This window comes from Procambarus clarkii, chromosome 47 (genome assembly GCF_040958095.1).
Source record: "Procambarus clarkii isolate CNS0578487 chromosome 47, FALCON_Pclarkii_2.0, whole genome shotgun sequence".
NCBI classification, from domain to species: domain Eukaryota; kingdom Metazoa; phylum Arthropoda; class Malacostraca; order Decapoda; family Cambaridae; genus Procambarus; species Procambarus clarkii.
This window is the reverse complement of record NC_091196.1, coordinates 24,681,536-24,695,240: the sequence shown is the minus strand read 5'-3', so window position 1 is coordinate 24,695,240 and position 13,705 is coordinate 24,681,536. Positions and strand designations below refer to the sequence as shown.

Sequence of the window (13,705 nt, the reverse complement as noted above, 5' to 3'; positions counted from 1 at the left end):
TGATTCCATAAGAAAAAATTTAGAGAAAATATATTAATTGAGGAAAACTTGGCTGATTAGGCAAATCGGGCCATGCATAGTAGGCTGAGAAGTGAGTTCTGGCTACTAGGTACGACATATATATATATATATATATATATATATATATATATATATATATATATATATATATATATATATATATATATATATACGGGACCTACGAGAGGTCCCGGATTCACCTCCCGGACAGGCCCCCAATTTATATGACGGTAAAAAGGGATGGTATCGGAGTCTCTCCAGGGCAGATGGAATGCCAGTCATATAAATAAAAAACAAACGCAAAAAAAACGAAAAAAAGTTAGACTGCAAGTTGAATCTTCATGTTGAGGCAACTGTGGGATAAGACATAGAGAACAAAAATTTAAAAATACTTTAATTTAATAGAAAACTAATGTTAAACAAATTACAAAACAAAAAATATTATCCAAACTTGGCTCTAATACAACGTGTGCAAAACAAACAAGACAAACAATTAAATTTACGTTACGTTAATGTGCAATTAAAAAATATGGTGCTAGAATACTATGAGTTAGACTGCATAAACGTGTTACCACACCGAGATATGTCAACAGGTCTATTCAGTAGAGCACTCAGGAGTAATCTGAATCATGGTGGGCTAGGTAGCCCTATATATATGGAACGACGGCCGTTCAGGTGGCGCTGGTAGTCGTGGATAACTAGGAACCGGCTCGTTAACTGTTTGTTTCGGCTGGTGGCGTGAGCTCTCAGCGACCAGGTGAGGTGGGGTGAAGGGCCGTGGTATAGGGGGAGGTAGTCCACTGTCTAGACGTTTGTGAGTAGTAGTTGTTGCTCTTGGCGGCAATTCTTGAATATATAGTAGTGGTATAGGTGATGATGGAGCAGGCCAAATCTCTTTCTAGAGAGATTACCGTGACAAATATTATATATATATACTGTATATATACTGTATATATATATATATATATATATATATATATATATATATATATATATATATATATATATACTGTATATATATATATATATATATATATATATATATATATATATATATATATATGCTCACTAGCCACCATAGTGTGGACCCACCATATTGTGGATGTGGTATTAAGTAGCCCACATCCCAGTCATAAATTTATATCACTGGGACATGGATTTATTATTAAAAACCAACAAACACACAACATTTGAACAGCCACAGGCTCACAGGGGCCTGTGGCTGAATGGTCAGTGCTCTGGATTCGTAGTCCCATGGCCCAGGGATCAATCCCCAGCGATGGCGGAAATAAATGGGCAGAGTTTCTTTCACCCTAATGCTCCTGTTACCTAGCAGTAAATAGGTACCTGGGAGCTAGACAGCTGTTATGGGCTGTTCCTGGGGGGGGGGGTGAAAAAAAAGTAAATTGATTGACAGTCTGAGAGGCAGGCCAAAAGAGCCAGAGTTCAACCCCCGCAAGCACAACTAAGTGAATACATTTGTGTAGAAATTCTTACAAATAACCAGATGAGCCTTACCATGTCACATAAATGTTTTGGCAGAAACAGAGACAATATGCCAGTTAAATGACTAACAAGGGTCAGCTAACTGTACTGTACTATCAGCTGAACTATATATATATTATATATATATTATATATATATATATATATATATATATATATATATATATATATATATATATATATATATATATATATATATATATATATATATATATATATATATATATTATGTGTTTTGACATTACGAATGTGACATTGTCACATTCTTAATCACGTGTTTATTTTCGTGATATACACACACACATATATATATATATATATATATATATATATATATATATATATATATATATATATATATATATATATATATATTATTAAATATGACCGAAAAAGTAAGATTAATAATTCTAACACGAATTTTCTCAATCTTTCGTACATTTCTTTTCACTGTTGGAGGTAAATCAAAAATCAATTCTCCAAAATTCATTTTTATTTCTAGTCTGACGCGACACGAGCGCGTTTCGTAAAACTTATTACATTTTCAAAGACTTTAGTTTACAAATACACAACTGAATAGAACTTACGCATCTCCGATTTTATATCTACATTTGAGAGAGGTGGATGGGGTGAGGTGGCATTAATAGGGTATTAATTTCATCAACACAAGACAGAACAAGAGGTGGCATTAATAGGGTATTAATTTCATCAACACAAGACAGAACACGAAACAATGGGTATTGAATAGAAGTGATTGTAGAAAGCCTATTGGTCCATATTTCTTGATGCTTCTATATTGGAGCGGAGTCTTGAGGTGGGTAGAATATAGCTGTGCATTAATTGGCTGTTGATTGCTGGTGTTGACTTCTTGATGTGTAGTGCCTCGCAAACGTCAAGCCGCCTGCTATCGCTGTATCTATCGATGATTTCTGTGTTGTTTACTAGGATTTCTCTGGCGATGGTTTGGTTGTGGGAAGAGATTATATGTTCCTTAATGGAGCCCTGTTGCTTATGCATCGTTAAACGCCTAGAAAGAGATGTTGTTGTCTTGCCTATATACTGGGTTTTTTGGAGCTTACAGTCCCCAAGAGACTGTAAGCTCTTGAGGACTGTAAGCTCCAAAAAACCCAGTATATAGGCAAGACAACAACATCTCTTTCTAGGCGTTTAACGATGCATAAGCAACAGGGCTCCATTAAGGAACATATAATCTCTTCCCACAACCAAACCATCGCCAGAGAAATCCTAGTAAACAACACAGAAATCATCGATAGATACAGCGATAGCAGGCGGCTTGACGTTTGCGAGGCACTACACATCAAGAAGTCAACACCAGCAATCAACAGCCAATTAATGCACAGCTATAGTCTACCCACCTCAAGACTCCGCTCCAATATAGAAGCATCAAGAAATATGGACCAATAGGCTTTCTACAATCACTTCTATTCAATACCCATTGTTTCGTGTTCTGTCTTGTGTTGATGAAATTAATACCCTATTAATGCCACCTCTTGTTCTGTCTTGTGTTGATGAAATTAATACCCTATTAATGCCACCTCACCCCATCCACCTCTCTCAAATGTAGATATAAAATCGGAGATGCGTAAGTTCTATTCAGTTGTGTATTTGTAAACTAAAGTCTTTGAAAATGTAATAAGTTTTACGAAACGCGCTCGTGTCGCGTCAGACTAGAAATAAAAATGAATTTTGGAGAATTGATTTTTGATTTACCTCCAACAGTGAAAAGAAATGTACGAAAGATTGAGAAAATTCGTGTTAGAATTATTAATCTTACTTTTTCGGTCATATTTAATAATATATGTCTACAGGAAAGACTGCTACCAAAATATACTAACATATATATATATATATATATATATATATATATATATATATATATATATATATATATATATATATATATATATATATATATATATATATATATATATATATATATATATATATTACTTAACTTAATCATTTATACAGCTGGGTCTCAAATATTTACCATGCCTAGACAATTTCTTGAGCCCCTTCAATGCCATTATCCTAGATAACAGATCAATGACTACGAGAATTTGTTCTAAATGCTCAAATATAAGAATATATCTGCACTACTATACATTCTAATAATAAAATTAATAAAGCTACAGTTTTCTTAATATAATTCTGCTCACCTGGCATGATAATATAAAAAATGGGAAATTGAATTTGTATTGACTAATAACAGCCTTGTTGAGGAATGCCATGGACAATGAGAGGACTCCATAGAGAACAGCAGCTGACAAAGCCGAAACGTTGCCGAGTGCTGTCATCAGTCTGTGGAATACAAGTTTAGAAATGTAGAATACTTTATATAAAACCCAATTTAAAATAACTATGAATACTTGTGCCAAATACCACTATATATTGTATGAATGTGTATATTATATATACTGTGTATATATATATATATATATATATACAGTATATATAAACACATTAACTTGCACAAACACGCAAGTTGATTATATCAGAAAAGACTCAAAAGGTAAATATATATAATTTCTGATATAATCTCAAAAGATTATATCAGAAAGGTTCAAACCTAGACTGACAGGAGCAATGAAACGTCTTGAGAAGTCTAATACTCTGACCAAATGGCTACTACTGTTAAAAGTCATTGCAAGCCAAAGCTATTTATTCAATGACCCAACAGCACCAAGTAGTCACAGACCAGAAGTTCGTTTTCACCGACACAATTCACTTATATGACAGAACACGAGCCACAATTGTAACACATTAATGTGTTCTCTCATACGAGTGAATAGTGTCAATGAAAACGAACTTTAATAATAATAATAATAATAATAATAATAATTTTTATTTAGGTAAGGTACATACATAAGAGATTTTACAAAGTTTGTTGGCTTTATAGATAGAGCTAGTACATACAATGCCTAAAGCCACTATTACGCAAAGCGTTTCGGGCAGGAAAAACATTAATGACTAAAGCTTAAAACTAATGGGTAAAAAGAAAAGATGTGATGAGTACATATAAAAAATAGAGGTAAAAGAGGGGGGAACATTGTTGAAAAAGCAGCACAAATACAATTACAAATTATTACAGAAAATTACATTCAAACAGCGTTGATTTGAAAAACAAAAAAAACAAAAAACATACATGGGTTGACAACAGAGGGGTAAGGTGGGTTACATGGAATTTATTAGGTATAGCTTCGTTTTTAACTTAAACTGGTTAAGAGAGGTACAGTCTTTAACATGGTTGGGAAGGTCATTCCACATTCTGGGCCCCTTGATTTGTAGAGCATTTCTGGTTTGATTTAGTCGTACTCTAGGAATATCAAAACTGTATTTATTTCTGGTGTGGTGCTCATGGGTTCTGTTACAACCTTCTATGAAGCTTTTGAGATCAGGATTGGCATTATAGTTTAGCGTTTTATATATGTATAATACACATGAGAGAATGTGCAGTGACTTAATGTCTAACATATTCAGAGATTTGAGTAGGGGTACCGAGTGATGTCTGGGGCCAGAATTGGATATTGTCCTAATAGCAGCTTTGTGTTGAGTAATTAGAGGACGTAAGTGATTTTGGGTAGTAGAGCCCCAAGCACAAATACCATAGTTGAGATATGGATAGATAAGGGAGTAATAGAGAGTCACCAGGGCAGGGCGTGGTACATAATATCTGATCTTAGAAAGAATGCCCACAGTTTTTGAAACTTTTTTTGATATGTTTAGAATGTGTCCCTAGAACTTCTGGTCTGTGACTACTTGGTGCTGTTGGGTCATTACCAATACATCTCTCTTCTTATATTTCAACATCTACCATCCCCACAATAATGACAAGTCAACACCTGCAGCCACCTCAGGATACTTATACATTAATATCTACCACCTCCACAGAACAAATGATATGTGAACAAGTGCAGAGCCACCTCCACAATGACACCACAACACACAGGTTGAACATTTACCAGTTCATTAACACCTGCAACCTCCACAACACCGGTGTCAACACCTGCAACCTCCACAACACCGGTGTCAACACCTGCAACCTCCACAACACCGGTGTCAACACCTGCAACCTCCACAACACCGGTGTCAACAACTGCCGCCGCCACAATACTGCTGCATCAATACCTGCCACAACGCTGACGTGTCAACACCTGTCGCCACCACAACACCTCTTCCAACACCTAGAGCCTAGAGGAAGCATCTCAATACCAAAGAGGTGGAGACATTGAAGCCATCGTCGGCAGAGCGGACAGCACGCTGGACTTGTGATCCTGTGGTCCCGGGTTCGATCCCGGGCGAGAAACAATGGGCAGAGTTTCTTTCACCCTATGCCCCTATTACCTAGAAGTAAAATAAGTACCTGGGTGCTAGTCAGCTGTCACGGGCTGCTTCCTGGGGGTGGAGGGAGACCTGGTCGAGGACCGGGCCGCGGGGACACTATAAAGCCCCGAAATCATCTCAAGATAACCTTAAGAAGATCGTGTCTGGTCCTTCCCTAGCCAGCGACCACATCTCAGCCCAACATATCGTACGGTGTGTGTTAACATGCCAGGTCCTACTGGCAACTGTTTATGATGTTTTTGTGTACAATATGCAACCTATAAATATATTCCTTATTACATGTGAACAGTGAGAGAACGTGTAAACATGCAGCCCGTCATTGTTCCCTCCTTCAGTTATGCAAAACATTAGTCGTCTTGTTTGTGACGTCATACTTGCTCCAAGACGGTGCAGGTGACAACAACAACACCTCTGGCACCGCAGATCTTCCCCCATATTGTTTACTACGCTCTTAACGGGATCACAATATGTCTATTCTTATTGTATCTTCTGTAATGTAATCAATAACAATTATTGATTGTTATTATTATTATATACTATATAATTATTATGTATAATATGAATTATACAGTATATATTTTGTCTGGTCCCGCACCAACGCACTGTGATGCCACCAACGATGATTAATTAGGTGTGGCTATATAGGGCCAGGAATTTGGGTTATATAAGAAAAACAATACTCGTATACAAAGCCATTAATGTCTAAGCCATTTGTCTTTGTACTCATTCTTGAAAGTTAGCGCCATGTTACACCTGTGAGGAGGAGTGTCTTGATTGGCTGAGAGCCGCTGTACCTGAAGGAGACGAGGGCTTGTGATTGGTTGAGAGCGACGCCTCCCGTACCTCCGCCTTCTCCCTGCCAGTGTTGGCTCAGACGTTAAGGAGGTCTGTTGCGTGCTCTCTGAAATTAGTCACTTATAATCTATTATTTCGACGGAAAATGGATTTACAGAAGCTGAAGAGCGTTCAGGTCACGTATGTGGCCCTGAGTTTATTATTCCTTGTCAAAAATGGTAAGTAGCAAATGGCGGAGACAAGAAAGTCAAGGATACAGTTGCGACAAAGTTTTACATGGCTGGAATGTGGACAAACCTTCCACTGTTCTCTCTTGAACACTTTCCTTAGTTATGTGGTGGTAGCCTGGGTGTGGTAGTAGTCTGGGTGTGGTGGTAGTCTGGGTGTGGTGGTAGTCCGGGTGTGGTGGTAGTCTGGGTGTGGTGGTAGTCTGGGTGTGGTGGTGGTAGTCTGGGTGTGGTGGTAGTCTGGGTGTGGTGGTAGTCTGGGTGTGGTAGTAGTCTGGGTGTGGTAGTAGTCTGGGTGTGGTGGTAGTCCGGGTGTGGTGGTAGTCTGGGTGTGGTGGTAGTCTGGGTGTGGTGGTAGTCTGGGTGTGGTGGTAGTCTGGGTGTGGTGGTAGTCTGGGTGTGGTAGTAGTATGGGTGTGGTGGTGGTAGTCTGGGTGTGGTGGTAGTCTAGGTGTGGTGGTAGTCCGGGTGTGGTGGTAGTCAGGGTGTGGTGGTAGCCTGGGTGTGGTAGTAGTCTGGGTGTGGTGGTGGTAGTCTGGGTGTGGTGGTAGTCTGGGTGTGGTGGTAGTCTGGGTGTGGTAGTAGTCTGGGTGTGGTGGTGGTAGTCTGGGTGTGGTGGTAGTCTAGGTGTGGTGGTAGTCCGGGTGTGGTGGTAGTCAGGGTGTGGTGGTGGTAGTCTGGGGGTGGTGGTAGTCAGGGTGTGGTGGTGGTAGTCTGGGTGTGGTGGTAGTCTGGGTGTGGTGGTAGTCTGGGTGTGGTAGTAGTCTGGGGGTGGTGGTGGTAGTCTGGGTGTGGTGGTAGTCTGGGTGTGGTGGTAGTCTGGGTGTGGTAGTAGTCTGGGTGTGGTGGTGGTAGTCTGGGTGTGGTGGTAGTCTGGGTGTGGTGGTGGTAGTCTGGGTGTGGTGGTAGCCTGGGTGTGGTAGTAGTCTGGGTGTGGTGGTGGTAGTCTGGGTGTGGTGGTAGTCTGGGTGTGGTAGTAGTCTGGGTGTGGTGGTGGTAGTCTGGGTGTGGTGGTAGTCTGGGTGTGGTGGTAGTCCGGGTGTGGTGGTAGTCCGGGTGTGGTGGTAGTCAGGGTGTGGTGGTGGTAGTCTGGGGGTGGTGGTAGTCTGGGTGTGGTGGTGGTAGTCTGGGTGTGGTGGTAGTCTGGGTGTGGTGGTAGTCTGGGTGTGGTGGTAGTCTGGGTGTGGTGGTAGTCTGGGTGTGGTGGTAGTCCGGGTGTGGTGGTAGTCTGGATGTGGTGGTGATAGTCTGGGTGTGGTGGTAGTCTGGGTGTGGTGGTAGTCCGGGTGTGGTGGTAGTCTGGGTGTGGTGGTAGTCTGGGTGTGGTGGTAGTCCGGGTGTGGTGGTAGTCTGGGTGTGGTGGTGATAGTCTGGGTGTGGTGGTAGTCTGGGTGTGGTGGTGGTAGTCTGGGTGTGGTGGTAGTCCGGGTGTGGTGGTAGTCTGGGTGTGGTGGTAGTCCGGGTGTGGTGGTAGTCCGGGTGTGGTGGTAGTCAGGGTGTGGTGGTAGTCTGGGTGTGGTGGTAGTCTGGGTGTGGTGGTAGTCTGGGTGTGGTGGTAGTCTGGGTGTGGTGGTAGTCTGGGTGTGGTGGTAGTCTGGGTGTGGTGGTAGTCAGGGTGTGGTGGTAGTCCGGGTGTGGTGGTAGTCTGGGTGTGGTGGTAGTCTGGGTGTGGTGGTGGTAGTCCGGGTGTGGTGGTAGTCTGGGTGTGATGGTAGTCTGGGTGTGGTGGTGGTAGTCTGGGTGTGGTGGTAGTCTGGGTGTGGTGGTAGTCCGGGTGTGGTGGTAGTCTGGGTGTGGTGGTGGTAGTCTGGGTGTGGTGGTGGTAGTCTGGGTGTGGTGGTGGTAGTCCGGGTGTGGTGGTAGTCTGGGTGTGGTGGTAGTCTGGGTGTGGTGGTGGTAGTCCGGGTGTGGTGGTAGTCCGGGTGTGGTGGTGGTAGTCTGGGTGTGGTGGTGGTAGTCTGGGTGTGGTGGTAGTCTGGGTGTGGTGGTAGTCCGGGTGTGGTGGTAGTCTGGGTGTGGTGGTAGTCTGGGTGTGGTGGTGGTAGTCTGGGTGTGGTGGTGGTGGTAGTCTGGGTGTGGTGGTAGTCTGGGTGTGGTGGTAGTCAGGGTGTGGTGGTAGTCTGGGTGTGGTGGTGGTAGTCTGGGTGTGGTGGTGGTAGTCAGGGTGTGGTGGTAGTCAGGGTGTGGTGGTAGTCTGGGTGTGGTGGTGGTAGTCTGGGTGTGGTGGTGGTAGTCAGGGTGTGGTGGTAGTCTGGGTGTGGTGGTAGTCTGGGTGTGGTGGTGGTAGTCAGGGTGTGGTGGTAGTCTGGGTATGGTGGTAGTCTGGGTGTGGTGGTGGTAGTCAGGGTGTGGTGGTAGTCTGGGTGTGGTGGTGGTAGTCTGGGTGTGGTGGTGGTAGTCTGGGTATGGTGGTAGTCTGGGTGTGGTGGTAGTGAGGGGCAGGGGTAAGTGGTGGTGGTAGTCTGGGTGTGGTGGTGGTAGTCAGGGTGTGGTGGTGGTAGTCTGGGTGTGGTGGTAGTCAGTAATGTTGGTTTGGTAGTTACGACACACATTATTATGCCCCACATACAAGGTCTGGCATTTTTTTATTAAAAACCATTTGCCAGTCTTGCGACCACCTGTGGAGTTTATATAGATCTCTTTGTAAGGCCTTAATATAATTTTCACTTCCAACTTTACCATAAATCATAATGTCATCAACAAATTCGATGGTGTGGGATGTAATATTATCATCTGTGTCATTGTTGAACATTTAGCATACTGTATTTGACGAAAAGATTTGGCCTCAAAATGAACCCTTACAGTACCACATGGACTCATTTCTGTTTAGCATATTTCATTGTTTTCTGTTTTAGTTTTCGTGTTAATTATTGTTTATCCATTCTCGTATTTCTACCATTTATTCCATGTACTTGTAATTTCCTTGCCTGTTTTCGTGTGGTACCTTATCAAAAGCTTTAGCGAAGTGCATGTATATTATCTACATCTATGGAAAGTTCTTTGTCTGAATAGCTGGGTACCATTTACAAAAATGTGAGCAGGTTTGGTCCAAGAGCTATTTGCTATTAGCTCTTGGACCCCACCTTTCTAACTGATCTGTTTTTCCTTAATTATGTCTACTACATATATTTCTCTAACGCGCGCGCACACATTCCTACGAAGCAGCCTCTAACAGCTGCCTAACTCCCAAGTGTCTATTTACTGCTAGGTAAACAGGGGCATTAGGTGAAATAAACTCTGCTCATTTGTTTTGTTGTAAATCGATCCCGGATCCTTCAGACTATGACCCCCCGAATGCTGTCTACTCAGCCGCGAGGCACCGATATATATATATATATATATATATATATATATATATATATATATATATATATATATATATATATATATATATATATATATATATATATATACAACTTTAGAACACTTTCCCACCAGGAGACTCGAACCCTAGCCAGCACAGAAGCCTTCCAGCAACTGGCATAACAGGTACGCCTTAACCCGCTCCACCACCTGCTCAGACCCTTAAAAGAGATGGTAATTTCGGAGTATTTAAATACACCAAAGATCACCACCTCCCAAGAGCACTAGAGCAAGTGAGGGGTCATTTATACGTTTATTTCATCAAGTCCCTGTTAATATGGGAAGACAGTGCGGTCTGCTGCATGATGCGAGGAGGACGTGTTGCTCCGCATCTTCGTGTTTGCACGTGGCTGCTGCAGCTAGATGTTGTGAATTTGTTCTCGACTGTTGCAGTGATACAGTGCCTTTGTGTATCGAGGAAATGGCTGAGGCGGTCTGCCTAGGTGATGGAAGATCCTGTACTGGGCCTGGAGAGTGTGACAGTGGGGATGGCAGACAGGATGATACTAGGCCGTATCAAGCAGTAGTAAACAGATATAAACGGAGAAATATTCAAAGACAGCGAGACGAAGACAGTGAAGAGGAAATAACAAAGAGACCAAAAAATGAAGACATGCTCAGCAGGACGCGGGAGATGCAGACTAATGGAAGGAAGAGGCTGTTGTTCCCTACAGCATGTCAACTGAATTTCCATCAAAAGCTGGAGTGGACGGTTCGTTTGGCTAAGGAGTTTTTTGAATATGAACCACTATTCAAGGAGGGTCTTCACCGGCCCTATATAACAGTTGGGACAGAAGAGGCCGTGGAACACCTAACGAAGGATGGGTTTGAGAATATTGTGATGGTTACTCCGGAAAAAGGTATGATGTACACCAAGGTCATAGTGTTTAAGTATCCAACTTATTTGGATCCTGATTATCTATTGCTCAACAATGATAGTGTTGTTTGGGCGAAGAGGAACAGTGTTCGTGGTGAAAAACAAAGCCAGGTTGTTGCCTTGGTAAAGGGTGAGGCTCCAGAAAGAATTTTTGTGCAAGGACTAGGCTACAGGAAAGTTGTAAAATACATTGAGGAGCCCATATTATGCATGAAGTGTTCTCGTTGGGGACATATGGCTTGGAAATGCCAGTTTGACTCCAGGTGTCGGTACTGTGGTAAGAAACACGACTCTCGAGAGTGTAGAGTCAAGATTAAAAACGGTGAAAAAATCGTCCCATCTTGTTGCAATTGTCGAGGAAGCCACAATGCTGGTTCCTATCTATGTCGCATGAAGCCTCATCTGAGAGACTCGAGGACGGGTGCTACAAGCAGGATAGATGTATCCTCGAAGGAAGGAAAGATTGTGCAGCAGGAACATGGAGGAAACAGTTGGAAGCCAATGACAGCGCCTATGAACAATGTGTGGGAGAAAGGAACAGAGACAATTAAGGCGAGCCTAGGGAAAGTAGGAAATGCAGCTGAAAAAATTAAACCTTGTGGAAACAAGGTTCAGGTCAATATAGTGAACTCTGAGGTTGGTACTCAAATATTGGAATATCTAAAAAAACTAGAAAAGAGGATTGAGGCATTAGAAAAATTAACTATGGGGGGTAGACGGGGTGAAGATAGTGGTGAAACAGGACGTGAAGTGGAAAGTGAAACAGGACGTGAAATGGAAAGTGAAACAGGACGTGAAATGGAAAGTGAAACAGGACGTGAAATGGAAAGCCAAACAGGACGTGAAATGGAAAGCCAAACAGGATGTGAAATGGAAAGCCAAACAGGACGTGAAATGAAAAGCCAAACAGGACGTGAAATGGAAAGTGAAACAGGACGTGAAATGGAAAGTGAAACAGGACGTGAAATGGAAAGTCAAACAGGACGTGAAATGGAAAGTGAAATAGGACGTGAAGTGGAAAGTGAAACAGGACGTGAAATGTGCGTTGAAGAAAGTAAGGAAGAACATGACGTATTGATGATAGAGGATAGTCAGGAAAATGAACTTTCTAGTAGTGTTAGCGTTCAACCTTCTGTAGTGACAAATGTTGAAACAAAGGTTAAAGTAAAACGGTATAGAGAAATAAGAAAGAAATTAGATATGAATAAGATCACCTTTGATGCTAGTAGCTGTTGTGCAAATGAGGAGAAAGCAGAAATGTTACAGTGTTGGGAGAGTCTGTCTGAGAAAATCTCGTATCTCATGGAATGTGACAGACAGGGCAAAGGTAGTTTTATTAAATCATGGATGAAAGTAGAGTGAGAATATTATCTTGGAGCGTTAATGGGTTAAAATCTAGTGCGGTGGATGTACACTATTATACTCTTAGATAGTACTATATTAACCTGATATGTTACATGGGATTCTTGTATTTGTACTCACTGAATTTGTGCGCCCCTTGAGGGACTTGAAGTATGGGAAGGGGTAGAAATAGCCTAAGCTAATCTTTGAGTTTTTTTTTTTTTTTTTTTAACTTGTCTCAATAAACCTACTTGAACTTGGAAGACCATTATGTATTAAAGTGTCAAATTATGGAACCATAGAAATAAGGAAATAAGTAGTGTACCACTTCAAATTGTTTGGATGTGTGATAATGATATGATAGACAGAATACTTAGGAACTACAAGAATTTTGCCCCAATGATTGTAACACTTACTATATTAATATGCAATGTTAAATGTTGTATTGTGATTTGTGTATCTGTACTCACTGAATTTGTGCGCCCCTTGAGGGACTTGAAGTAGAGGGGGGTAGAAATAGCCTAAGCTACTCTATCCCTTTGAGATGTATTTTTTTCTTGTCTCAATAAACATACTTGAACTTGAACTTGAACTTGAATATGGGAAGACACAGTGTCTATGCTTAAGGCACAACTCTCCTAAACACGAGAGTGAAGTATACAACTTTAGAACACTTTCCCACCAGGAGACTCGAACCCTAGCCAGCACAGAAGCCTTCCAGCAACTGGTATAACAGGTACGCCTTAACCCGCTCCACCACCTGCTCAGACCCTTAAAAGAGATGGTAATTTCGGAGTATTTAAATACACCAAGGCGTATTAAGGCGTCTTGTACATACCAGTTGCGTGGCTCCTGGGAGTATGGGTTCGAGTCACTTCTGGGGTGTGAGTTTTCAGTTGCATATTGTCCTGGGGACCATTCAGGCTTGTTCGCATATATATATATATATATATATATATATATATATATATATATATATATATATATATATATTGGTATATTTTGGTAGCAGTCTTTCCTGTAGACATATATTATTAAATATGACCGAAAAAGTAAGATTAATAATTCTAACACGAATTTTCTCAATCTTTCGTACATTTCTTTTCACTGTTGGAGGTAAATCAAAAATCAATTCTCCAAAATTCATTTTTATTTCTAGTCTGACGCGACACGAGCGCGTTTCGTAAAACTTATTACATTTTCAAAGACTT

General features: G+C 41.5%; 2 protein-coding genes across 10 annotated transcripts in view; one reads left to right on the top strand and one right to left on the bottom strand.

The window, feature by feature from the left end:
- LOC123762987 (uncharacterized) overlaps positions 1-6,327 on the bottom strand; it is a 16,296-nt gene extending 9,969 nt beyond the window's left edge. For 2 of the 8 annotated variants that reach the window (XM_069302153.1, XM_069302156.1), the window contains exons 1-2: positions 6,171-6,258; positions 3,707-3,848 (exon numbers count right to left, since the gene is read on the bottom strand). In XM_069302153.1, coding sequence (XP_069158254.1) covers positions 3,707-3,848; positions 6,171-6,211 — 183 coding nt within the window. In that variant the 5' untranslated portion in view covers positions 6,212-6,258. The other 6 variants (XM_069302154.1, XM_069302158.1, XM_045749874.2 and 3 more) reach the window with 6 other exon arrangements.
- Positions 6,328-6,732: 405 nt separating this feature from the next.
- LOC123762988 (UPAR/Ly6 domain-containing protein bou) overlaps positions 6,733-13,705 on the top strand; it is a 29,704-nt gene continuing 22,731 nt past the window's right edge. Inside the window, exon 1 of one of the 2 annotated variants that reach the window (XM_045749878.2) lies at positions 6,733-6,904. In XM_045749878.2, the coding sequence (XP_045605834.1) occupies positions 6,832-6,904 (73 nt within the window). In that variant the 5' untranslated portion in view covers positions 6,733-6,831. The remainder of the gene's footprint in view (positions 6,905-13,705) is intronic. The other variant, XM_045749879.2, reaches the window with a different exon arrangement.